The sequence below is a fragment of the Ornithorhynchus anatinus genome, chromosome 4 (assembly GCF_004115215.2).
Source record: "Ornithorhynchus anatinus isolate Pmale09 chromosome 4, mOrnAna1.pri.v4, whole genome shotgun sequence".
NCBI classification, from domain to species: Eukaryota; Metazoa; Chordata; class Mammalia; order Monotremata; family Ornithorhynchidae; genus Ornithorhynchus; species Ornithorhynchus anatinus.
This window is the reverse complement of record NC_041731.1, coordinates 31035270-31061831: the sequence shown is the minus strand read 5'-3', so window position 1 is coordinate 31061831 and position 26562 is coordinate 31035270. Positions and strand designations below refer to the sequence as shown.

Genomic DNA, 26562 nt, shown 5'->3' with positions numbered 1-26562 from the left:
ATTGAAAGTAGGAGCTATATTGCTGAGTTTTACTGTTTTTAACTTTATTATGATCCCTTAATTTTACAGTTTTATTTCTTGGGAAACCTTTGAAATAGGTTGAGTTTTGGACAGGTTTGTCATAAAATATGCTGTTAAGTAGTGAGCTCACAATTTTTCTTCCCTTGGGGGTCAAACAGACCAGAACTTATGAAAGCGTTACGTGAACTGCTCTTGGGTCCTCGGGCTGTGAGCGAACAGAAAGTTTCGGGAGAAGATTCAGAAGATAAGAATGAGAAGAATCTCAAGGAGTCAGTTGTTCAACTAAGAGCTGAAATTGGGCATCTTAAGCAGGTTGGTACATTCCTAAAGGAACCTGTAGAACTGCAGTCAACTTTGGATGGAAAGGGAGGATTTTATTTAGGTGCTGTGGCATCCATGAATGAGGAAATGAGGCTGTTGAAGATCGGCCTGAAAGATGCTGCTGTACAAACCGTGGACCTTGGGGGTCATGGATTGGGATATGGAGGAAAAGGAGATATTTCAGAAGAAGCCAGAAAATGTTCTGAATCAAATGCAGAGCTTGACCAAGAAGCTATATCTAGGGTGTCAGAGCACCAGAAGAGCACTCTTTCAACCACAGCACAAAAAGTAAGTCAATAGATTTGTCTGTGTGTGGTGTTCGTATATTCGTCCTGTGGATAAAATATTCTTAAAAAGGGGCTGGTTTTTTTTAACCGACCCTCTGTTTTTGGTAAGCATGCCCCTTTCCTCACCCAGTTAAGATTTTTCTTTTCTTTTGAAGACTGCTACCAAGCTGCATTTAAAACTGAATGTAGTGTTAACCCCAAGTAGTGAACCGCACCCTGAAATTTGGAGCACTGTGTTCAATTCTCTGGGTTGATTTTAGTCAACAAGGCACCTTTTCTTTTTTTTCTTTGTTTTTTCAAATGGCATTTGTTAAGCACATATCTGCCAGGCACCTTACTAAGTGCTGGGGTAGATACAACAAATCAGGTTGGACACAGTCCATGACCCAGGTAGGGCTCACAGTCTTAATTCCCATTTGATGTGCAGAGAAGTTAAGTGACTTGCCCAGGATCACACTGCAGGCAAGTGGCGGAGTCAGGGTTAGAACCCATGTCCTCTAACTTTCAGGCTTGTGCTTTTTCCACTTGGCCACTCTGTTTTTCCCAACACCTTTATTGGAACACTGCCACTCCCTTAGTACAGTGCTCTGTACGTAGTAAGTGCTCAGTAAATACTATTGAATGAATGAATGAATAAACTCCTGATGTTTTAGTCCTTAAAAATGTGGCAACCTCAGGAATGCTTGAATCATTACCTCCTTAGTCTGTCAGTCCAATGTGGGACAGGGACTGTGTCCAGCTTGTCCACCCCAGCACCTTGGAACAGTGCTTGACACATAGTTAAGTGCTTAACAGTTACCATCGTTATCATGTGCATGGTTTTCAATGGTCTATAAAAGACTAAAAAGCAGGAAATCCCTCAGAGAAATCTCTACCCTCGAGTGGGTGCCATAAGGATGTCTGCTTTCTAGTTTTTGGGTTTTTTTGTGCTTGAAAATTCAAATTTATCAATGTCCCTGTACATCAGAATGGAGAATTAAGTTTATTTTCTGACCTCCAAATCATTACTTTCATGAGTGAAAACGGCCTGGTCTTAGCGACAAAACTCTTTGAAGTCTGGGTCAGGAGCCCTGATTAGGAATGTAAATTTCCTCTGATAATAATAATAATGATGGTATTTAAGTGCTTACTATGTGCCAAGTACTGTTCTAAGCATTGGGGGACATACAAGGTAATGAGATTGTCCCATGTGGGCCTCACAGTGTTAATCTCCACTTTACAGATGAGGTAACTGAGGCATAGAGAAGTAAGGTGACTTGTCCAAAGTCACACAGCAGACAAGTGGCAGAGCTGGGATTAGAACCCTTGACCTTCTGACTCCCAGCCCCATGCTCTTTCCACCAAGCCATGCTGCTTCTGATCCACTGGGGAGGGAGAAGTGTCACGTTCCTCTGTACTCAGAAAAGGAGCAAGACCGAGGGGTGATCCGTAGCCCCTAAGCACTTTGATACTCACCCCACCCTCATATCCACAGCGCTTAGATCCATATCTTTATACTCTATAGCTTCCCCTATCTATAATTTATAACATCTCTCTCTCCCACTAGACTGTAAGCTCCTAGAGTGCCATGATTGTTTCTATCAACTCTATTATATGGTACTGTCCTAAGCACTTAGTACCATGCTCTGCACACAGTCAATGCTCAGGAAGTACTATTGGTTGATTGACTGGGTTTATGGGAACAACAGCACCTACTCTGCACTGTCTTGACCGGGTTTATGGGTGTATGAGCTCTGCTCCATCTCTTCCGGAGTGAAAAGGTCATAGCCCGAGGGATTGAAATGGGAAGCTGTCAGAAAGGGTACTCCCTTAGCTGTAATTATTATTTATAGCACCTTCGGCAAAGCAGTTAATGGGTAGACAAAGTTGTTTCAATAGCCATTGTTTACCGTTCATTTTTGGCTCCATAATATTTGTTGAGGTTGATCTATGTACTGTTTTAAGGCAAATAGGCAGCCAATGACAGTTTTCCAAAATTAAATAGCCTTTGGCATTACACCTGTAAAGCTACTTTTTGTTGCTTTATAACCTGAGTCTAGGAAAACATTTACTGGTGGATAATTATGAAAACTGAGAGGCGGGGAGGGGGCTGATTTTTTTTTTCTCCTAGTGCCTCAGATCTTTTGATTCTATTTTCCAAGCTATCGAAGGAAGCCAATATAAAAATTATTATGTGTATTTTTCAGAGCGATAAGAAATCCCGTTTACCCATTCCATTAAAACCATCTAGATCATTAGGAAGTGTAAACTTAACCTCCGCTACCCAGGAGACAGCGCCTTATCTGCCGAACCAGATAGGTGAGCCGCATGGAGATCTGAAGGAATATAAAACCCGAAACAAACAACTTCGCCCAGAGTTATCTGCCACTGAAGCTATGATTGAAAAACTACAAGAGCATCCAGTGCAGGACAGACTTCTTTTAAATGGTAAAAGAAAATCAAAAAACAATTCAGAACCTACTTGGCAAACTAGGCAAATAAATTGTTCGTACCATTAGAAATATCAGTCTTGTTTCTGAGAATTGGAGAAAGTTCACTTCTAAATGGGGCACACTGTTCAAGGGATTAAGCTACTGTTCATTTGCGGGCATTTGTAAGGTGATATGTCACCTGGGCAAGTACCCTCCTGTGGGCCTGAGCCAGAAGACCCTTCTGATCTGGGGCTCTCTGGTCCGGGGCTTGCCAGCTTTGGGTAGGTTTGAGGTAATAATAATAATTGTATTCGTTAAGCACTTACCATGTACCAGGTACTGTACTGTGTGGTTAATGTTGGTATTTGTTAAGCGCTTACTATGTGCCGAGCACTGTTCTAAGCGCTGGGGTAGACACAGGGGAATCAGGATGTCCCACGTGGGGCTCGCAGTCTTAATCCCCATTTTACAGATGAGGTAACTGAGGCACAGAGAAGTTAAGTGACTTGCCCACAGTCACACAGCTGACAAGTGGCAGAGCTGGGATTTGAATTCATGACCTCTGACTCCAAAGCCCGTGCTCTTTCCACTGAGCCACGCTGCTTCTCTGTGTGGTTGAGTAGATACAGTTTAATCAGTTTGGACACAGTCTCTTGTCCCACATGGGCTTACAGTCTTAATCCCCATTTTACAGAGGAGTTAACTGAGGCACAGGGAATTGAAGTGAGTCACCCAAGGTCACACAGCAGACAAGTAATGGAAATGAGATTAGAATCCTGGTCCTTCTGACTCCCAGGCCCGTGGTGTAGCCACTAGGCCACAGGTGACACAGGCCGTGCCTGAACTCAGTCAGGGCCGCCAGGCTGGCCAGCACAGACTGGAATCCTAGAGTGATCAGGATGGTAAAGTGGGGATGCCCTGGGGTTGGAGTTACCTAGCACTAGGTTGCCCCGACGTGACCCTCTGTGACTCCAGGGATACTCTTCCACGTCTTGTAATATCTCAAAGCAAACTTGGGTTGTGAGGCTTCATGCTTCTGGGAATCCACAAGGAAGATTTCTCTCCTAGGATAAAGCAGCTGCCACTCTCAAATCTAGCCAAAGCTTTTCGCTCACTCTTATCTGGTTATTTTAAAATGGACACTTCAGCCATTTCAGACAAGCCACTATATACTTATGCTTCTTCTGTTTTGACATGGTAGTTGTGTAGATTAATTTTGTCTCATAAATTGCATCTCACATCATCCCCAGTGTTTACATTTTCCCCATGGTATCTTGTGTTCTTTCCCGGTGCTTGGGTAAGTGTCAGGTTTGTGGCTTTATTTACTTATATATGTAAATATGTAATTTTTTTTTTCATTTTTGTGGCTCCCTCTAGCTGGGCCATGGTTGAAGCCAGACTGCCAGGAGGGCCAGCTGGAGTTGAAGGGGCCTGGAGGTGATACCTGTGGCAAGGACGAAAGCGAACTGGATAAGGATCCGAAAAATAGACAAGGTAGTCGCCTGGCAGGGAATGTTAATGAGGCAGCAGGTGCCTCCAATCACCTAGCAACAAAACAACACTATAAACAAAGCTGAGACTTTTGAGGATAATTCTCCTTTTCAGCCATTATTTACAGCTCATAACTAGGCTTTACTTCAATTAGTAAGAAGTAATTGCCCCCAAGAATCCCAAGTTAGTCTATAAAACAAGTGCATTTTCAGGTGGGACATCAAGATTTGTGAACCTGGCTCCCTATAAATATAATGAGTTGTGTGCCTTCTTTCCTATGCTGAAAACTTACTTAGTGCCTCCGATCAATTCGGTAAATTAAATATGTTCATTATTATGTGCTTCTGTAGAGTTATGGACTGCGAGAAGGAAGCCAAAGAATGAAAACAGACCTCTTATCTGCATTATTGGAAGGCACTGACTTGGTTGAAATAGGAGGGAAGCATTCCTAAGAATATAAACGATATTGATAGCATATAGTATGTGGCCCTAGTCCCTTTATTGACATTTTCAAGATGGTTTAATGGTTTTTACTTACTCGCATATAGAATACTAAGTTTGTGCTTAATGTATTGGGTGGGTTGGTGTTTTCTATATAGACGGTGGCATGTACAGTAGAGACCAGACACTCAAATCTTTACAATGTGTTTGGGTTTATTCATTTCACTGACATTTATTCATATCCTCCCTTGTCACGTATTTATAAAGGAATGCTGGATTGTACAGTCAGTTTATTTAGTATGATCCCATTTGTAAATATTTTGCTGTCTGTCCCCTATTACATTGTAAGCTCCTTGTAGGCTGGAAATGTATCTCATACTTTTTTTAAATGGTATTTCTTAAACATTTACTATGTGCCAGGCACTATACTAAGCACTGGGGGAAATGCAAGATCATCAGGTTGGACCCAGTCCCTATGTAGGGAAGCAGCATGGCTTAGCGGAAAGAGCACAGGCTTGGGAGTCAGAGGTCATGGGTTCTAATCCCGGCTCCGCCACTTGTCAGCTGTGTGACTTTGGGCAAGTCACTTAACTTCTCTGTGCCTCAGTTACTTCATCTGTAAAATGAGATTAAGACTTATAGTCCCATGAGGGACAACCTGATTACTGTGTATCTACCCCAATGCTTAGAATAGTGCTTGGTACATAGTAAGTGCTTAACAAATACCATAATTATTATTATTATTACTACTACGTGGGGCTCACAGACTTAATACCCATTTTGCAGATGAGGGAACTGAGACTCAGAGCAGTGACATGATTTGCTTGAGGTCACCCAGCAGACAAGAGATGGAGCTGGGATTAGAAGCCATGTCCTTCCGACTCCCAGACCCATGCTCTAGCCACTAGGCCATGCTGCTTCTCATCACTGCCCAAGTTCTGTTGGGCTTTCCCAAGTCCTTAGTACAATGCATTGCATCCAGTGGGCAGTCAGTAAAGATCTTCTTTACTACTAGTCCCATTTCATAGTGTGGGTTTAGGATCACTATGGCTGTTTTCATTGTTGCTTAGCCCTAAATAGTCATCCCATAAAGCTGGTGAGAATGTTCTATTTTTGTCCAGTAACACTTGGAGACTGCAATTACGTAGTATTTCAGGAAAGGTTAAGTAGATAAGGGCCTGTGCCATAGACCATTTGAGCACAATATCTATGTTTCCTACTGGCCTAGGAACTTTTTTTAAATTGTATTTAAGCACTTACTATGTGCCAGGCACTGTACTAAACTCTGGGGTAGATATGAGGTAATTGGGTTGGCCCCAGTATCCCATGGGGCTCACAGTCTTAATCCCCATTTCACAGATGAAGTAACTGAGGCAGGCACAGAGAAGTTCAGCAACTTGCCCAAGGTCACACAGCAGACAAGTGACAGAGCCAGGATTAGAATGCCAGTCCTCTGACTACCAGGCCTGTGCTCTATCCAGTTGACCATGCTGCTTTAATTTAAATTTATTAGCTTTGCGGAAGGTTGAGGGTTAAGATTATAGGAGATGTTTGATGAAGAGCTAAAGACTTGGAAATGTGTGACGACAATCAGTAGAACTCTATCATTGGGGATTCAGGAAGTCCTGAAACAGACCCAATCTAATTTGATTATTGCTTGTTTACCTCAGTGCTTAGCATTGTGCTTGGCACATAGAAAGCACTTATTATGTACTATAACCCAGCTGAAACTTTCATGAGTGAGAACAGAAAGATGGGAAATGGGCTTAGGTGTAACCTGAGAGATTTAGGATAAAAGGAAGAATTTCCAGAGCAAGGGTTGTTTGACATCAGAATGGGATGCTAAAACGGAAGCTCCTTAATAATAATTGTGGTATTTGTTAAAAGCTTAGTATGCCAACCACTGTTGTTACTTTTGGGATAGATACAAGATGATCAGGTCCCACATGAGGCTCAAAGTCTAGGAGGGAGAACAGGCATTGAATCCCTATTTTGCAGATGAGGAAACTGAGGCCCAGAGAAGTTAAATGACCTGCCCAAGGTCGCACAACAGGCAAGTGACAGAGCTGGGATTAAAACCCAGGTCTCCTGCCTTCTAGACCTGCGATCTTTCCTCTAGACCATGCTGCTTCTCTGTGGAAGTTTTGAAGAATTGGATCCTCATCAATTTGGGATGTGTAGATTTAGCCCTACCCTAAGGGTTAGTGCAAGCACTACTCACCTGGAAGCTTTTGCTTTTCAGAATCCGAACCTCATCAGGATAATGAGTCGGACATCATGCCACCAAGCAAAGACTGCCGCCCAGAGGACTTTCCAGACGAAGCTTCATCTGTGTCTTACACAAGTTCCAAGAGTTTCTTTTCCCCCAAAGGAAGTTTAAATGGTACAGCCATCCCTGAGGATGTTGAAAACTTGGATGACCTGGACTATTTGCAGGAGAGAATTAAGGGGTTGAAGAGTGAACTTGAAAAGTACCAGAAGGTTGTGTTTCAGTTGCAAGTTGCTAAGCAGTCTCAGTGCCGGGAGGCCATTGACACCGTTTTGGGAGGGACCGAAGAGGCCCCAGAAGGGCAAGACACACCAAGGGACCGCACTGAGGACAAAGAAATGAAGATGTCTCCTAGGTTCCATCAGCTTCCTTATGAAAAGTGGGCAGAAATCCCGAATCCACCTGCTTCAGAGGTGTCTGGTGAAAGAATAGTAGAAAACCTGAAGCAACAACTAGAGGACCGAGAAACCGAGCTGGAAAAAGAGCAAGCGGCAAAGATGACCTTGCTGGGTGAACTGTGTTCCCTGCAGACCAAACTTCGAGAGATGTCCCCTTCAAGGTGAGAACTGCTTCCTCTGTTTAGCCTCTTGGAGTCAGAATAAGCAATGACTAGTATTCCTTCCACTTTTATTGGGGGCTGTTGAAGTTTTGCAGCTCTTGAAAGTCCCATTTTGGTGACAAAGGGTATATGCCTGACTCACAGAGAATTGCATCTCCTTTGGAAAGCAGTTTGTTTACTCCAGTCTCAGTTATCTGCTTGAGCATTTCAGTGAATCTCAAGTGGCAGGCAAGGGCAGAGTGTCGAAGGTTTCTGTATCTTTAGCCTTCAGGGTCATCATAGAAAAGTATCATTTTGCCTAGAGATGAGATTTTTCAGGGCATGAGCATATGTTTCGTGGGTACGGATCTATTGATCTTGCTGTATGTAGTAAATGAAGAAAAAGGGGATTCATCCCTCTAAACTGTAAGCTCATTGTGGGCAGGGAATGTGACTCTTTTTTGTTATAGTGTACTTTCCAAAGCACTTAAAACAGTGCTTTGCACACAGTAAGTGCTCAGTAAATACAATTGAATGAATTTGAGATCATAACCTTTTTTTGTCACTCTTATGAGGCATCCATTTCACTCAGCTGTTGTCAGAGGTGCAAGTGAAGTTTATCTGACGACCCAAACAAAAGCAAGATATCAATAAGAGCATCATGTACCATCATGCAGAACTTTGTGGTTGTGATATCAGATAAATTTTAAGTCTCTCCATCTTTCTTGTCTTCAGATACATTTACATTGTTTCTGAGGCCATGGTGCTGTTCAAATGGGAAAGTGATTCAGGTTGTGTAGATGCCTATGGCAACGCTATTTGTAATTTTTTGGGCCTGGGAGATCCCACATTGGCTTTTTCAGTCACACTTCCACCTACAGGTGAATTTCTCTGCCATTGATGACTTGACATGAAGGATGGTATATAGAGCATTCCTGGGCATTTGTAACAGTTTGTGCAATGAAGGAGTCTGTTGTTAACTCATCCTCTAGACTGTAAATTCATCCAGGGCAGGGAATGTGTTTGTTTATTGTTATACAGTACTCACAGTAAGCGCTCAGTAAATACTATTGAATGAATATGCCACAGTGGCTCAAACCGATGGTATATTTCAACATGGCAGTCTACTATGTATCACCACCTTCATAGGGGGTTAGGGTGCTGCTGTTTTAAATTTGCTAGTTTCCATCCATCTCACTCTAATATCTTGGCATACACCCTGACCTTCAGGGTGGCAGGCCTTGGGACTCTTGTTCAGGAGAGCCATTCCCTTTAGGAGCTGCTATTCTTGCTTTCCAGAGTGAATTAGACTACAGAATAGGAGGGGTGGTGCCTGTATTTTGGGATGGCGAAAAGCCACTTTGTCTAAGCCCAACATGGGTTTGGCGTGTTTATGTATGTAAACATCTGGACCCAGCTTTTCAGGACCTTAAGACGTGGACTTTGTCCTGGTTCCAATTGGTGTTTAGGCCCCCAAATTCCTTTTTCAGATGAAACAAGGTTTTTTCTTTCTCCTCGCTTCCCTTTATCAGATACGATTCATTAGTTCAGTCACAAGCCAGGGAGCTCTCTTCTCAGCGCCAGCAGATTAAAGACAGCCTCAGCATCTGTGTCAGTTGCCGCCAACATATGACCGCCCTGATTAAAGCTTTAGAGGAGCTGCTGCAGGCCAGCGATGTCGATTACCGTGTTGCCGACGGCATCCGGGAGCAGCTGAATCGAAGTGTTCAACTGTTCGAGAAATTGGAAAAGATGTTTCTTAATGGTAAGTGGCAATATTTACATTGTTTTCCATATAAAATGAATGAAAATTTCATTCAGGATTTTCTGAGGAGCAGGGACTCATTCTTTGGGAAATGGGAAGGATGTATTGACGATTGCTTCTTCCCTCTTTTCTGCCCGGCTGTAGCTCACAACGGGACTCAGAATGTAGTTTTTCAACCAGCAGGGCAGGCCACATCTGTTTTATGGCAGACTGCATTTGACTGTTCGAAGTACATTCGTCCCCCAGCAGCCACTCGCTATGGCTTTGTCTGTTGGGCCGTTCTGTTGTTCCACAGAACCTCAAGACAAGCAGCCCCAATTGCTACTTCAGTTCCGGCAGGGCTCACAGGTTTGAGTGTTCCTTTAAGGCAGGGCTGCTTAGTCTGGAGCCAGGACAGTGTGGAGGGTGTGCGAGGGACTTTTCCTGGACCTTTCCATGGTAACTCCTGTTGAGGTGATAGATATTCAGGTGATCAGGTCAACGTTCATTTCCTAGCTGCCACAAGGACACCAAATCCTTTGGATTCCATTTTCTCCACAGAAAAGTGAGGAAAAAATAATATTTCCTGGCTCTTGGTGAAGGTTCTTGCCAACTGGGACTTTCAAGTGCAGCACAACCAAACCATGAATCCATCTCATGTTTTGAAAGATGTCTGCCTCTAGTGGAGGGCATTACATTCTTTCACAGAGCAGCAGTCCTCACCAAGGCTTGGCTCCAAATACCCGTTTGGTCAGAGAGGGGTTTAAAAGTGAAGCTGTTTTTGTTTTAGAAGTAAAGTAACTCTGCCCTCAGGGGTGGTTGTTCTAAGTTCTGTTTTGAAGATGCCTCGGGGGATTCTCTTCTGTCTCTCATTGGAGCCGTGTGAGTCTGAGGAGAAAGTGCCTGTGGCCCAGCCAGTTGTCTGGCTTCTGGGCCTACCACACTATCTTCCCCTCCTCCCACCTCTTTGCATTTCTGCTTCACTTCCTTTGTGCACTCAGTGTCCTGGACCTGCATCTTCCCCAAGCCGAGTCTGTGGAGGTCCTGTTCCTTAGCTGACAGAGGCTTTTAGAGATGCAAGCCCTGTTGGTATAGCACAAAGGGTAAATGTGGAATTTTGTTTTATTTTACAAAAGCGGAAAATGCAATTCACTCCAAAGGAAGCTAGGGGAATAGATATTCATCATTCAAGAGGAGCTTTTAGAAACAGATATCGGAGGCCGAATGGCCGAACAGCAAAAGCCTGAGCGCTCGAGCAAATCCTTGATGGGTCTGCATTGTGATCCTTCCAGGCAGTCCGACTGATGGGTCCCAGCCTCCTGTTACAAGCAGTTTCCACCAGGATTTCAATGTAAGGGTTGTGGAATTTACTTTTGTAAACACCAAGGAGCAGTTTGTCATTTTGTTTTCAGGAAGACGGGTGATCTTAGGAAAGCTGAATAGGAAAGACTTCCCGCCAACTTACTATAGGCTCTTCAAATAGTCTTATATCAGAAACTGTGGGAGGTGAACCTGTTCTGGGGCAAATACATTTGCTTCTGGGAGAAATTCTGGTTGTGACTTCTGAACTAGCCAAGAGTGAATAATAACCAAATTAAACCAATTGCATGCTTCTGAGGGGCTTTGTGTCTCTAGTTCTATTCACGAGGATTCCAGGTTTAAACTGAATGCCATTTTAAACAATAAGCCAATCAAATGATGAGATTTTTCTCCTCATGCCACCTTCCTGTATGTGCCTTGGTGTTGATAGAATTATTTTTCTTTATCTCCTTTTGACTTTGCCGTGGTTTACCATCAGGGCAGAGGAATAGAGAGGCAGAACCAATGAGAGCAAATTAGTATCTATAAAAATAGTAATAATTATGACACTTACTGAGCACTTAGTGGGTGCCAATTGGCTCTGCTCAGTTTTCCTCTTCTCACTCCTTCCTCAGAAAACATCCTCTCCCCCCATCTTCTTCTCAGGATGGAGTGAGGAGTCGAATTGTTGTTTCTCAAAGAGTTGTATTTACTGTGTACAGGGAGAGTCTTTTAGTCACCATTTAGGAGGAAGGGCACCTCTTTCAACTCATGTCTTTTTCAAGGAAGTTTCGACGTATTAATGGACGAGTAGTCCATAATGAGAAGCAGCATGGCCTAGCAGACAGAACACAGGCCTGAGAGTCAGAAGGACCTGGGTTCTAATCCCAGCTTTGTCACTTGTCTGCTGTGCAACCTTGAGCAAATCACTGAACTTCTCTGTGCCTCAGTTGCCTCATCTGTAAAATGGGGATTATGACTGTGAGCCCCATATGGAACATGGACTGTGTCCTACCTGATTGTACTTAACAGATACCATGAGAACAGAAAGGGACAAAAAAGGGAATGGTCAGGGAAGTTGCAGGGTCTGTCTCCAACTGTGGCTAGATATCAAGGAGGGTATACAATCATGCAATCCTCTGAGCATCCTGTCACCGATGGGGGAGACCCGGTATTGCACTAGGTGGACTATAGATTTGGCCTAGTAATGGCACTACTGATGTTCTTAGTTTCTTCTCCAAACTTCCCCTTTTTGATGCTCCTTCATAACCTCTCTCCTCTCAGATTAGGATGTTGGAGAGAAGCATTCTGCTGTTTTCTTCCAAGGGCAGAATGAGGTGATTTGGGGCCTGTGGAGGGTAAAGGAGAGGAACCCAGTTAAGACACAAGGGCCAGGCCCAATCGTTTTGACCAGCATCATAGGTTCTAGTTTGGCAGTCCCTATTAATAATGGTGTTTAGGTGCTTACTCTGTGCCAAGAACTGTATACTGGTTTAGGTACGTGATAATCGGATCAGACACAGTCTATTATATGTGATGCAAAACACGCTCTAGCATAGGAAGAAGACCTGAGATGGCAAATTTTCCTGGACAATGATGTTTTGTTAGGATTCACTGTATAAAAACTGTGTGAATGTGGCTATGATAGAATTAGTCTTACTCACCTATGTTTTGAATGAATTTGGCAGTCTGCAGTTTTTGCAGGAGTTCAGCAGTATTTAAAATGAAAAGCTGGTAAGTCATTGAGATCAAGTCAGATGTGTTGAATTAAAAATGACAAACAAATGCAGGAAATGTTAAAGGAACCCAAATCATTTATCAACCATATTCTGAATTTAGATTTTCTGCCTCTCAGGTTGAAGCCAGTGGTATCATAAACTCTCAAACCGATCCTACAGCTATATTTCTTTCTGCTTTATAGGTTTAGTAATGTCATCAGCCCCTATAAGGAAAGCATGAATTTGGGAGACTCAGGTCTCCCTTAGTATTTATTTTGTATTCTTGGTAACTCTTTCCAGCAACTCCTCTTAAACAAGGGCACTCTGAATAAAGTCCTAGATCTTTTAACAGTTTAGCTCACCCTAAAATATATGCATAGGAGTCAATTAGGGAACCAGTATGCTTTTGAGGGTAAAGCATTTTTCTTTCCTAAATGACATGTTTATTTTTCAGGAGAATCATCTGGCGCTCGAGTCAACAAACAAAGTGAATTAACACAGGGGTAAGGAATGTTTCCTTAGGAATTTCATTGCTAGAAAAAGATTGACTCCCAGTTTTTCAAGGTCCTCCACCTCTCTGAGGGCCACCACTATCAATTATTGTGTAAGCACTTAGTACAGTACTCTACACATAGTGTCACTTTACTTCTCTATGCCTCAGTTACCGCATCTGTAAAGTGGGGATTGAGACTGTGAGCCCCACGTGGGACAGGGACTGTGTCCAACCTGATTTGCTTGTATCTCCTCCAGTGCTTAGTAAAGTGCTTGGCACACTGTTAGTGCTTCACAAATACCACAATTATTATTATAAATAATAAATACTATTGGTTGATAAAATCCTTTCTTCACATTAGACAAAGCAGAAACTTATAAGTAGAAGTTTGAGAACTCTATTTTTAATAATATTTGTTAAGTGTTTACTATATGGAATGTGTCTGCTTTCCAAGCAGGGCTCTGCACTGAACAAGTGCTGAGTAAATACCATTGACTGATTAAAAATTGTTTTAAACATTAGAATAGATGCAAGTTAATCAGGTTGGACACAGTCCCTGTCCTGCATGGGACTCACAGTCTATGAAGGAGGGAGAACAGGGATTTAGTCCCCATTTTACAGTTGAGGAAACTGAAGAACAGAGAAGTTAAGTGATTTGCCTAAGATCACCCTGCAGGCAATTGGCAGAACTGTGAGTAGAACCCAGGTCCTCTGACTCCCAGGCCCATGCTTTTTCCCTTAGGCCATGCTGCTTTTCTAACAGAGAGGTTAAGGGTAAAACAGAATCTTCAGTAATGGAATCTGGGGCCTCCCATCACTGCTGGCATCGCCCAGCAAGAATATGATGGGTAATTGATGACCAATTATGCATTTATTCAGATTGCCCATTTGGCAGATTTAAAGTAATGACTTTTTTTAAAAATTCTGTATTCCCATATTATTTCCTTGGTGTTTTTGTGAGGAGGTTGTGTCTTTGATTACTACATAATTTATCACATCTATTCCAGTTTCATTTCTGTGTTTTGAAATTTCTTCTGCCCTGCCCTTTTGGAACTAGCAAAATTAGATATTTTATACTTTGAGCCTTCCAGCCTTTTTCTCTCTGTTTAAATGTGAACTAACCTTGATTAGGTCCTCTAGCATTTTAAATAGAGGTACCGTGGCCTAGTGTATAGAGCACGGGCATGGAGTCAGAAGGACTTGGGTTCTAATCCTGGCTCTGCTACATATCTGTTGTCACTTCACTTCTCTGTGCTTCATTTCCCTCTTCTGCAAAATGGGGATTAAGACTGTGAGCCCCATGTGGGACAGGGATTGTGATCAGCTTATATCTACCCCAGTGCTTTGTACAGTGCCTGGCATATAGTAAGAATTTAACAAATAGCATTATTATTAGTAGTAATAATAATAGCAATAACAAATTCCTTAAAAAAAGACTCCTTTATTCCTATTTGATCATGCTGCCTGTGGAGGATTATGGTTTGGAAAGCACATTTTCTCTAAAGAACTTGTAAGCGTCATATCCATGAGTGTGACTCAGTTCTCTTGAGGCTTTTTTTCCTGAAATGTTCATCAATACTGAAAGATGAATTGATAGTAACGATACAGTTTTCAGAACAACCTTACAGCTTGGCTATGTTTCAGATATTGAATGCTGTCCAGATTCCAACGCAAATGTAAAGTGTGATATATTCTTTTTTTTGGCGGGGGGGAAACTAACAATATTGTATGGCATTTTAAAAATGAATTACCTATCATTCCAATGTAGAATGCTGCCTATAATTTTTTTGATTGTGACTTTGGGGAAATAACTGTATTGTAATTTTCCTAATTTTTCTCTACCAATCTGTATATTTATAAGAAGAATTCTTGATTTTCTAATGCTTTTTTTGGGGGGGGGTACATTTTTAACCAACAAGAACCAAGAAAACTGACTCACTGTGCCCAGATCAGTCACCAATGCCCTCAGATTGTGAGGTATCAGAAAAGTCGTCTGTTGGATCACCAGAACGCAAGCCAGGTGGTGTGGAGTTGGAAAAGATTTCAGTTCTGGCCAGCAATTTTTCTCAAGGTAACTTTGTTCTGGTGAAAGTCATGCTAATGGCCGAAATGAATTCTTAAAAATCAGTGCCCCTAGTTAAGATGAAAGAGCAAGATTCTGGAAACCATGTTTAACCAGGCAGGAGGTGCTCTCCCCAATTTCTGGAGGACCAGAAACCATTCTGCTAACCTGCTGGAGGTTCAGTTGAGGCCTATGGAGAACCCAATCCACTTATTTTCCCAAATACCTAGGTCATGCCAGATTTGTTTTTCTCTCTTGAAGCACTGGTGGAAATTACCCACATTGTAACTTGCTTTCTCGTCTGTTAGGTGCTCACTGTGGGAACATGGAGGCCTCTTCCCACTCCTTTGTTCTGGAACATCTTTTAACTACAAATAAATCCTTTAGTTTGCCTTGTCCTCACCTGCCAAGTGGATGTCAAAATTTATTCTATGTTCACTATCCGGGGGAAACCATTTCCTGCTGGCTTAGCAGCCCCTAAAACATTTATTTCAGTCAGAATGATTAAAATGCTTTTGCCACTGATGTGTCCAAATAAAATGTATGTTTACTATTGACAGTTTTCCAAACCGTATTTCCAAGCTGATGATTATATGTAAATGGCATCAATGTTGCATCTTCGTTTTAAATTACACCATCAGCATTTCTGTTTATAGATGATTACAGAAGCAAGTTATGAAGGGAAGGTTCACATTTGTCAGAAGATTATTAAAGCAAGGTAGTTTTTTCCTCACCTTATAATGGCTGGTGTAGGATTTCTTTGAGTCTTTTTAAGGATGCATAATTAATAAGTGGTGTCTAATTCAACTAGGATCTTTCCCCTAAGCTAAAGCAAGTGATGATGACAACTCCTAGGGGAAGAGTCAGGTTAACATCTGAAATTGCACATAACATCTACTAAAAATCTATCACCCCCAAAACCAGTGATGTATGACAAGGATAAATTGGCAAATAGGGTAACAGTGATGAATGCCGATAAGTTCCCGACTCAGGCTGAACTGCAGAGCAAATGGAAAGAAAATTGTAGAGCAGCAAAGCAAGAAAACAAAGGTACGGTACTAAGAGCTGTCCTTTGATTGCAGGCAGAGGTTCTTATACGTCGTGCAAACCTCACCTTTCTATTTATAGCCAAACTACTCCTTAATGATAGAATTCTTAAGAGGAAGATGGGTTGAAGGTCTGGGAATTAAGTCATTGCATGAACATTCAGAAGTGTAGCAAAATCACTATTTAATTAGGAAAAATGTGTAGCATTGTGCTGCTCTTAAATGAAAGTAATTTTGGAGGAATTAAAACTGGGTCGTAATATTAGTACAATGCTTTAAAACAAACATTAGGAGGACATTCTAAATGTATCCTAATTGATATATTAAATACATTAGCTGTGCTTCTGGATCCCCATGCTTTGAAAAGTCACTCTAAAATGACACTTGTAGAGCAAAAACATTTGCTTCCTGCCTTTGAAAATTACTAGATCAATAGGAACCCTCTATAATCAAGTGATATCTAGCACTTGCAGCTTTAAATATATACTCTTCTCTTGCTATAAGGAAGAATTAGAATTAATATTTGATATGTGGGGAGAAGGAAAAAACTGTTAAAATTTGCATTAAAAATGTGTCGATATAATTTTCCATATGCTGTTAAGTACCTTGGAAGTAGAATGCACCAGAATAAAGACTACCATTAGAGAAGTGAGTCAATGTAAATACGTCAAACTAAGCACTCGACATGTCGGACAAAAACAGTCTGAATGCCAGTGGTTGTCTAAAATTATAGGGATATTGTTTGGATTTTCAAGTTCTTTTAGCACTTGATGCCAATCCGTAAATTATTCAATTTGTTTGGGGACTCAGTCTTTAAATAAAAAATGTCTCTCCTGCTTTTAGACTTATTAATGGAGCATCTGCAAGAAATTCGAACTTTGCGAAAACGTTTAGAAGAATCCATTAAAACAAATGATAGACTACGGAAGCAGCTTGAACGGCAAGGGACTGAGCTGGAGACAGGTAAGAGAGGATGGTCAATGAAGATGTCCCACCATATGTAGTATTTGGAATTTCTCTTCCCTGTTTGTTTCAGTCATTGGACAAAGTTGCTTGAAATCAGGAAGTTTAGAGGTAGCTGGCCCTCAGTTTTGGTGTGCGAAGCTCCACTGAACCAGATGGATTCTGTTGAAAAAAAAACAAACAAACTAAGCCATTCTCTAGTCATCTTCACCTTAGTAGATGGAGGTTTGCAATATATTAGCAGATATGTTCCCTGCCCACATGTTGCTAATTCTATTGTTTTATACTCTCTCAAGCTATCAAGGTGCTCTACACCCAGTGCTCAATAAGTACCATTGATTGCTACTTGATCAGATGCATATTTTACGGCTGATTCTGGCTCCCAGTACAAATTGGGAATATACATTTAGGGTGGGAAGAGTGATCTCAATAAACTTCTTTTCAAAATTTTCAGTGAAGATAAAGATCTTCACCCAAGCTGCCTTTAACAAGAGCTGTTTAAAGAACCGTACATTTCCAGCATATACTCTCCCTCTTTGTGCAAAGTTCTGTTTTTCCTTTCTACATTTTCCCCTTTGGGTGATTAATTTGTGTCATTAGTCATATCGATCCTAAAAAATAAGTACATGTATGATCCCCTCCTTCATTTTCAGTCTTACCAAAATTAGATTCATTATGCTTTACATCATCTCTTACGCACCAATTATGTTTTTTTTGTCCTTTCTATTAAATGGCCCCAAGCTTCAACTGAATAGATAGTTCCTTTTGAGAATAATGTACCTTGCCGGGAAGGTTTGCAGAAGGCATTCATGAAGTATTTACACTGGTGCAAACACATTCTGTTCTCTTTGTAGAGTTTGGCTGTGCAGGAAAGAGTAAGAAGTAAATGTGATATTTCCACATCGGGAATCAATGTTCAATGGGTTGCAGGTTCTACAGAGGGCATTGTTGAAGATCAGTTCTAGCTTTGTAAAGGTGGAGTAGTAAATACTTGTTGGTATAGTCTTTCATTACTTATGTTCCTTTTCCTTCAGTTGATTTATCACTATTAGTGATTAAGTTTGGGAGAAGGGTTGAACCAAAGAGGCATTTGATGTTTATGAAAATTCCCTGACTGTCAGTTATACAGGAGTAACTATGGGTCAGATTGAATTGTATGAAGCTTTTTGGTATAGTAGGCAGAGGTTCCCTGGAGATGAGTGTTTCAGCTTCCTTGGATTCTCACTGGAATTTTTTGTTTTCTTTGTGTTACCCAGTGATTCCTCTTTTAGTGAGAGCATTTGCATGCTTACCAGTGAGCTTAAAATATGGCTGTAGGATACTCCTCCCCAGCTAGACCTAAAATGGTGGTGACAGAGTTTATGAATGTGAGTTTGTCTAGCTTACTTGATGCAGACTATCTTTTGTATTCAAGAAAGACTCGACTGATGGGGAGATTTTATCAGAGTGTGAGTGAGCCTGAGAAGACTGAGGCCCAATTGACAGTCCTCTCCATAGTGCGCACATCTAAAGACAGTCCTTTGTCCACATACACCTTTCACACCAAAGAAACCACTAATGTGGGTTTAAAAATAACACATCCATCAAGAGTATAATGCACTAGAAATGTGTCAGTGCATTTTTAATTTAAATTAATGACTCATCTTTGATACTTGCCTTCAGGATTAGATGTCGCTAGAAATTCATCCTTTTATATTTGAGACTAGGTTCTGCCTCTGAAAGGCATACTGACTGAATTAGTCAAGTAATTCTATAGTCAAAAGCCCTCAGCCACTGCCTCTTTACCTGGAGGGCAGGCAGTATATTTCATGGGTGGGGTGGGGGGAAAGGAAGAAAACTCCAAGCCTAGCACCTTGGCATCATCTTAGATTCTGAAATTTCAGTTAATTCACATATATTGCTCTAGGCTCTTAATATGTAGGTGTTAAACTCATTTCGGTCAGGGAACCTGTCTGCTAATTCTGTTGTATTCTCCCAAGCGCTTAGTACATTTATCTGCACATAGTAAATGCTCAAAAAATACTATTGATTATTTGGGCCAGGCTGAAAATACTTGGCAGATTAGCCCAGATGGTGTCCAGTGTGGGATTGAAAAGGGCTGCTTCATGTAGGATGGGAAGGATGGGAATTTAGAGAGGAGGTATCTAACTGAACACTTAGCTATGAAGAAGCATTGTTCTGAAAACACAGTGGTTCTTGTCCCTGACAGGTGATTTTACGGTAAACTATTTTCATACTAATTAGAGATCCAGTGAAGCTCCTGACATTGACAGCCACACCACTGTCTTGTGCTCTAACCCATAGGAAACTTAGGGCACTTTGGAAACTGAAACAAACATCCAGGTCAGACTGACATTGCATCAGGCCCAGGTAGAAGATGCTGTTTAGCAATGTATTCACTCAAATAGGAAGCTGGCCAAACCTAACTTAATGTATGTGATTCAGCCAGTACCGAGGTTCACGTGGTCTATGTGCAGACCATCGCAAGCAAGCTTGACTGGAGTTTAGTAAGTGATAATCTAGGGAGCAGTATATCCAATCAGTAGTAGTCCAAGTGCCCCAATAATTGGCTGGAGTTTGTCCAGCAAGATTGTAGCTGCGTGGATGGATATATAGCCACTTAAACCTTCCTAGCTACCATAGACAACTCAGCAGTGTCAGCACAAAAAAATGGTAGAGCTTGTATCATTAGTTTGGTTGAGGTTTACCTGACTTGCTCTTCACTCTGCAGTGATGATAACCTTCAAAGAACATAGAGGATAAATATCTTTCATAACATGTTTTCCTGCATTGTTCAAATTGTTCTTGTCTAGAAAGTTTAATCTTTACTGACCTAGAGATGATTCATAAATCACAGTTATGTATATATTTATAGGATCTGCAAACATTTTTATCCATGGCTCTGAGCAACATAATTCCCTGACTTCTGAAATTCATTTCCTGAGGAAGCAGAACCAAGCTCTCAATGTAATGCTTGCAAAAGGATCTCGAGGTAAAATGAAGTTTCGTTTTAAAGGAGCAGTTTGAAATCTCAGATCAGAAAGTCTCAAACTCTCTAGGTTGTTTATTTGAAGTCAGAAAGTGCAAGTGTGCTAGCAAGTATTTTGTTAGAAAACTTGCCTCTATATATCTTCCTAAACTGCATTTGCTTCCTGATCCTTTGAGCCACCCACTCTTAGCTAAATTAAGGCTGAGCCCCTAGATAGATATATTCCACAGGGGAGGATATGTCTTTGAAACAGTGGTACCCCAGACCACTGGGGTTTTCCCAAAGCTGGAAGATTTTAGTCTTGTTAACATTAATAGGTTAGAGTTTGTTGCCTCACCTTGACATTACGTTTCATGTCTGTCTAGTCTCACCCCTATTGGGGCAATCATTAAATCAGCCCAAGGTGCTGGCAAAGATCCAGTACAAACCCAGAATTTTTTTTTAATGGCATTTATTAAATGCTTACTGTGTGTCAGGCAACTGTACTAAGCATGGAGATAGATCCAAGCTTATCAAGTAGGACACAGTCTGTGTCCCACGTGGGCCTGGATTAGAACCCAGATCCTTCTTACTCCCAGGTCTGAGATATTTCCACTAGGCCATGCTGCTTCCCAGCCTGTGATCTCGGGCAAGTCACTTTACTTCTCTGGGATTCAGTTTTCTCATCTTTAAAAATGGGGATGAAATACCTATTCTCTCTCTTAGATTGTGAGCCCCATGTGGGACAAGGAGTATCTTGAACTGTGAACCAGTAAGTACCACAATTATTATTATTATTATTCAGTGAGCTAAACTTGAGGAAATAGTGTTATATTGCCCTACCTTTGGAGTGGGTGGATTGTTATGCTGAAAGTCTATAATAATAATAGCAGTGAACCTAGTCAGTGTAGATTTCAGAGGGCCAATTAACTAGAGATGGGAATTTGCTAGAGGCCGAGGAATTCTCTCCAGGTCTGAAAGAGCTCCTGCCCATCCAACCAGTAGCAGTTTATTTTTCTTGTTGGAAGGATTGGCCCCAGGAAGGGTAAAGGCCCTCTCAAAATGGGAATCGAGGAAGTCCAGGTAGGGAGCTTTCATAATAACTGTGGCATTTGTTAAGTGCTTACTTCGTGTCAAACACTACTCCAAGCGTGGGGTAGAGACAAGATAATCAGGTCAGATACAGCCCCTTTTCCACACAGGGCTCACAATCTAAGTGGGAGGGGGAAGCAGGTATTGAATTGTGAGTCAGTGTGCCTAATGGATAGAGCACAGTCAGGGAGTTGGCAGGACCTGGGTTCTAATTCCAGCTCCGCCATTCGTCTGCTGTGTATGACCTTGGGCCTGTCATGTAACTTCTCTGTTGCCTCAATGACTTCATCTGTAAAAGGAAGTTAAAACTGTGAGCCCCATGTGGGGTATGGACTGTGTCCATACTGATTAGCTTGTATCTACCCCAGCATTTAGTACAGTGCTCGACACATAGTAAGAACTTAACAAATACTATTAAAAAAAAAGAATCCCTATTTTACAGATGAGGTAACTGAGGCCCAGAGAAGTTGACTTGCCCAAAGTCACACAGCAGTTAGGTGGCAGAAATAGGATTAGAACCCAGGTCCTCTGACTCTCAGGCTCATGCTCTTTCCACTAGGCCACACTAATCCTACTGTAAATATTTAGCTTTTACTGTACATTTCCATTTTTTTTTAGCCAGTGCCTGCTCAGAGATGAGGGTCCCACAGAGCTGAGACTAGAAGCCTCAGCAAAAGGCATGTGTGACATTCCCCAGTATAAACATGGATGAGGGGAGGAGACAGCCTTTCAAAACCCCACATACCAGACCCGTTCCCATTAACTCAGCTTTATCACAGATTTCGTGCCTTCTTTGTTTCTCCCCATCATTTGCTTTGAGAAGGCAAAGAAACTAGATTTGCACGGCTCATTATTTAATAGAGAATTAAAAAGACCAATTCATTCCGGTGAAGTTTAATCTGTATTCTGGATTCTGACAGATCTATCTGCCCAAAATGCACAAGATAATTGGAATACTAAAATCATAAAAGCCAGATTAAATCTTTTTTCTATTTTTACTCTCCCAGTACTTAATTTGAAGAGCTGTATTTGGGTAAGACAGTTTTAGAACAAATGGTTCCCATTACAAACAGCATTGCTTCTGTTTGCAGATAAACAAAAGGAAAATGAAAAATTACGAGAATCTCTGTCCAAGAAGGATGTGATCATTGAGCACCTTCACAGGGATTACGAATGTGTGAAGAAAGAAAATGAAAGGTTGCAGAAACAAGTCAGCGAGAAGGAGAAAGACAACAGGCTTCTGACTCATGAGATTTACAGCAATCGTAACGAATTAAACAGGTATTGATTGTGGCTCTGTTTAAACTTTCATTTCCGATATCTGAGGGGTAAATAAGTCAGCTTTGTATGCATGTTTTTTGCCAGCCTTGTTAACATTCAGGAAAGCTGTTTAATTCCGAAGAGGCCAGACCCTGCCCTTGGTTATACATGAATGTAGCCCCCGCCCAAGCCAGTGGGGGAGTTTCAGACCTGTGTCTAAGGGCAGAGTCTGTCCTGTGAAATTTAAATAGATTTGTGTGTATTTTACACTCCAATTGTTTGAATAAACCAAATTTAACCTTTAACTTCCACCACGATGGGATTTTGCAGGTTGCAGACGGAAATGAATGTAAAGCAACAGCAACTATCCGCGAATGACAAATTACTGCAGTCGCTAAGAGTTGAACTCAAGGTGTATGAAAAGTTGGATGAAGCGAGCAGAAGACCGATAGGTAGAAAATATGCAATCATGTCTGTTCTTTTGATTCATCCAGCCACAGCATCTTGAGCTGCGATCTCATCAGATCTTAAATTAAACTCGGCCTCAACTAATCAGTAGAAAGATGAGAGACCTTAGAGCAGGAGAACAGCATCAGCACCCTTTGACATGAGCCGCACAGTAGCCAAACCCTAAGGATTTCTTTCTTTCTCTTAATATGGCACAAAGACACTTTTTTAGTTTTTAAAATTATTCCCTTTTCAAATTTTTCTCCTCCCCACTTGCCCCTTCTGGGCAGAGGCTTCATGTGCATGAGCTAAGGGCACATTTTCCAGTGCCACAAAGTCCCAAATCCCTAAAATTCAGTCTGGAGTTTGTTGAATAATTGTCCCCAGACCTGCTTTCTTACTGGTAGTTTTTTCTAGAGATGGGTGATTGCACAATTCCCAAAGTTAACAGTTCCTTGACCTCCCCTCTATTTATGCCTTGAAATGGAGTGCACATCCCTAAAAACAACCCCTTTTTAAATTCTATACCAGAGAGACTTTATTACTACTAGATATAATTTTTGATTTTTCTATGCAATTTGCTAGCTTTTATGGTTGGAAGTGAAAATTAATTTCCAGCTCTAATTCAACTTGAGAAGAAGCCACAATTAAATCTGCCAGTGTTTTTGTTTTTTAGTTAAACCCTTATTTTAAATTCTTTGTAGCCTAGTCTTAATGGAGGGAAATATAAAAGTTATTTGTTTAATAAACATTCAGTGGTGTTTTTGATGGGTAACGTTTTAATTGTCAGAGCTGTTAAAAGGGGGTTCTTTTTAAAATGCCACAGATCCTAGGCAAGCAGCTGCAGCTGAAGAATGCAGAAAAGATCAAAATAATCTGCTTGACTTAGCCGAACTTCTGACAGAGATACAAAGCTTGCGGGTGCAACTTGAAAGAAGCATAGAAACCAACAATGCCTTACGAAGAAAATTAGAGGAGCAGCTTTCCAAAGGAGAGAGAGAATTAGAGGGATCGGTGCAGACTTTGAACATCAACCACCTTTCGAAACAAGAATGGCAGCATTGTAGAGGAAATAATGGTACTGCATTTACTTCCTAATAATCCCTCTCCCTAATTCTAGCTTTGAAGTATGTGCTTGCGAGTGTGAGCAGGTGCAGGAAAGCTCTGCCGGATACAGAAATAACCCAAGATAGGGGGAGTAGAAAGCCCTATTATGGGGTTGGAGAATGGGGTGGTGCTGCTAGGCCTGTGCAACCTTGACCCTTTTCAGGTCCTAACCCTAGATGTCAGCAGGCCAAGCCTGGGTAACTGGGTAGAGGTAGCAATGTATCTTAGTAGATAGAGCACGGCCCTGGGAGTCAGAAGGACCTGAGTTCTAATCTTGGCTCTGCCACATGTCTGCTGTGACCTTGGGCAAGTCATGTAACTTCTCTGTGCCTCAGTTACCTCGGCTGTAAAATGAAGATGTGTGAGCCTCATGTGGGACAAGGATTGTGTCCAACTTGATTAACTAGTATCATCCCTAGCACTTAGAACAGTGCTTGGCACATAGTAAGCACTTAAAGTACCACTATTATTTTTATTATTATCAATAATATTGCAATAATTATCGTTCCAGACTCTGGTCTGGAAAGCTGTCATGGGCAGGGAACAGGTACCAACTCTGTTATATTGTACTCTCCCAAGTGCTCAATCCAGTGGTCTGCACATAGTAAGTGCTCAATAAATACAAGTGATTGATTGACAGGGCCCTGGGGCCTAGCTCTGGATCTTCATTTGGGGTAAAGTTAAATGGCTCTTTCTCTCTCAATTTGCTTGGTAAACCCAATGGTCTTTCCAACTCCTATACAACCTGGATTAGCGGAAGGCTGAATGAAGCTCGTTATGGGCAGGGGATTTATGTGCTAATTTGTTGTATTGTACTCTGCCAAGTGCTTAGTTCAGTGCTCTGCACATAGTAAGCACTCAATAAATACCATTGATGGATTGAATGGTGAAATTGCATTCAATTAAGTATAAGATTTGATGGAATGAAGAGTTACTTCTTATCAAAGTGTGAGTCCAACACAAAGATTACTGTCTAGAAAGGCTTCTCTCCTTTCCCTGAAGTTCAGGAAGGTGGAGCTGCTTGAGGGAGACTCAACTTCTCCTACTAATGATCTTGAGCCAGCTCTTCCTAGCTACCTGGTTTCCAAGTCAAACTTACACTATGGGGCTTCATAGTCAGTGGGATTTATTGAGTGCTCTCTTTGTGCAGAGTACTGTAGTAAGTGCTCAGGAATGTACAATACATCAAGAGTTGGAAGGCAGGTTCCCTGCCCACAAACTTACAGCATGGAGGGAGAGACAGACATTAAAATAAATTACAGATATGGACTTAAGTATAGTCTCCAACTTCTCTCAAGGGACAAAAATGTGGGGCTCCTGATTCAATTTAGATTAGCTTTCCTACATTCATTTGGTTAACCAGGGGCTATTTATTCCAACATTGGTACATCAAGGGCAACATTTGCTACAGTAGCATTTGCATTTCTCTAGAACAATCAGCAAATGCACTGGGTAATCCATTTCTCTCTATACATATATCCTTGAGGCATATTTCATCTTTATTTGCATCACTGTCAGACAGTAATGTTGTACCCAATCGAGTTTGAGGGAAGTTTAGTAAACTGTTCATTCCCTGGGTATGAAATGCACACAGCTTTTTGGATTTCTCAATAACCATCGCAAACTTTAGATTTATGTGTCACTTTATCATTTTGTTTGACATGTAGATCCAAAATGGATAAAAGCAGGGCTCCTCACGCTCTAATTCCCCTTGCGGTTGATCGCAGGTGCCTGGCCTTCTCTACTTTTATCTTCCTGCTGTGTACACTTTTGTGCTTTAAAAGCCCACCTATTTGTTTAGCTACTTCATTAGCCACAGGTGCCTTAGTAGAGAACCAGTCGGCTCTCACCTAGTGTGTGTCTTCCCCTGAAGATTGTAATTCTTACCCCATGTTGTGCTTCCCTCCTCTCCGAGCCGGATTAAGCAGGGTGTGTGGTGCTACCAACTCCAGCACTGCTGCAGAACTGAAACTTTTCTCTCTCTTTCAAGCTTCCACCGGTACAGTAGTCTAGGATTTAGTGACAGTTCTTGCTGGAAAAACAAACCACCCCCTCAAATACAGTTGCATATTGTGTGTGAGCTGGCCAAGAGTTAAAATTGAACTTGAAAAAAAATCTTTAGGTTTAAAATTACCATCAAATAGCCATCTTACAGTCGGTGGTCAAGGGTGTCCAACTCCAGGGGTCCCACTTTTCAGCAATTGGTCGAACAGAGGCTCTCTGTGGACACGGTGGCCCTCGAATGGTACCTAGGGAGGGGGTCTGTGGTGCAGAGACTTTTAGTGGGTTGGAGCAAGGAGTGGGGAAGAGGGGGACAGTGGGGAAGAATTAGCAGGAGAACCAAAAATGACCAGTCAGCCTCACGGCTCCTCAGGGGGAATAAGGACTAGAAAGAAACCCGGCCAGGAGAGTGGTTAGTTGTAGTGATTTCTTCACCAACTGCCTCCAAATCAACAATGCAAAATTGGGGCAGCTGCCGCCTAGAAAAATAGCGTTGTCAGCCAGCAATGATTTCCCCTTAAATATAAAACTACAAAATAGATGTTAAAGTGTCTCATTTTTAAAAGTTCAAATTTAAAGGCCA

General features: G+C 41.6%; 1 protein-coding gene across 7 annotated transcripts in view; it reads left to right on the top strand.

Annotated features, from left to right (window-relative positions):
• CDK5RAP2 (CDK5 regulatory subunit associated protein 2) overlaps positions 1-26562 on the top strand; it is a 139300-nt gene that overhangs the window by 97722 nt on the left and 15016 nt on the right. For 4 of the 7 annotated variants that reach the window (XM_029062453.2, XM_029062449.2, XM_029062454.2 and 1 more), the window contains 13 exons: positions 180-630; positions 2816-3056; positions 4418-4534; positions 7215-7800; positions 9312-9544; positions 12995-13043; positions 14953-15104; positions 16020-16145; positions 16985-17104; positions 19980-20096; positions 22256-22445; positions 22755-22876; positions 23698-23949. In XM_029062453.2, coding sequence (XP_028918286.1) covers positions 180-630; positions 2816-3056; positions 4418-4534; positions 7215-7800; positions 9312-9544; positions 12995-13043; positions 14953-15104; positions 16020-16145; positions 16985-17104; positions 19980-20096; positions 22256-22445; positions 22755-22876; positions 23698-23949 — 2756 coding nt within the window. The remainder of the gene's footprint in view (positions 1-179; positions 631-2815; positions 3057-4417; positions 4535-7214; positions 7801-9311; positions 9545-12994; positions 13044-14952; positions 15105-16019; positions 16146-16984; positions 17105-19979; positions 20097-22255; positions 22446-22754; positions 22877-23697; positions 23950-26562) is intronic. The other 3 variants (XM_029062452.2, XM_029062451.2, XM_039911746.1) reach the window with 3 other exon arrangements.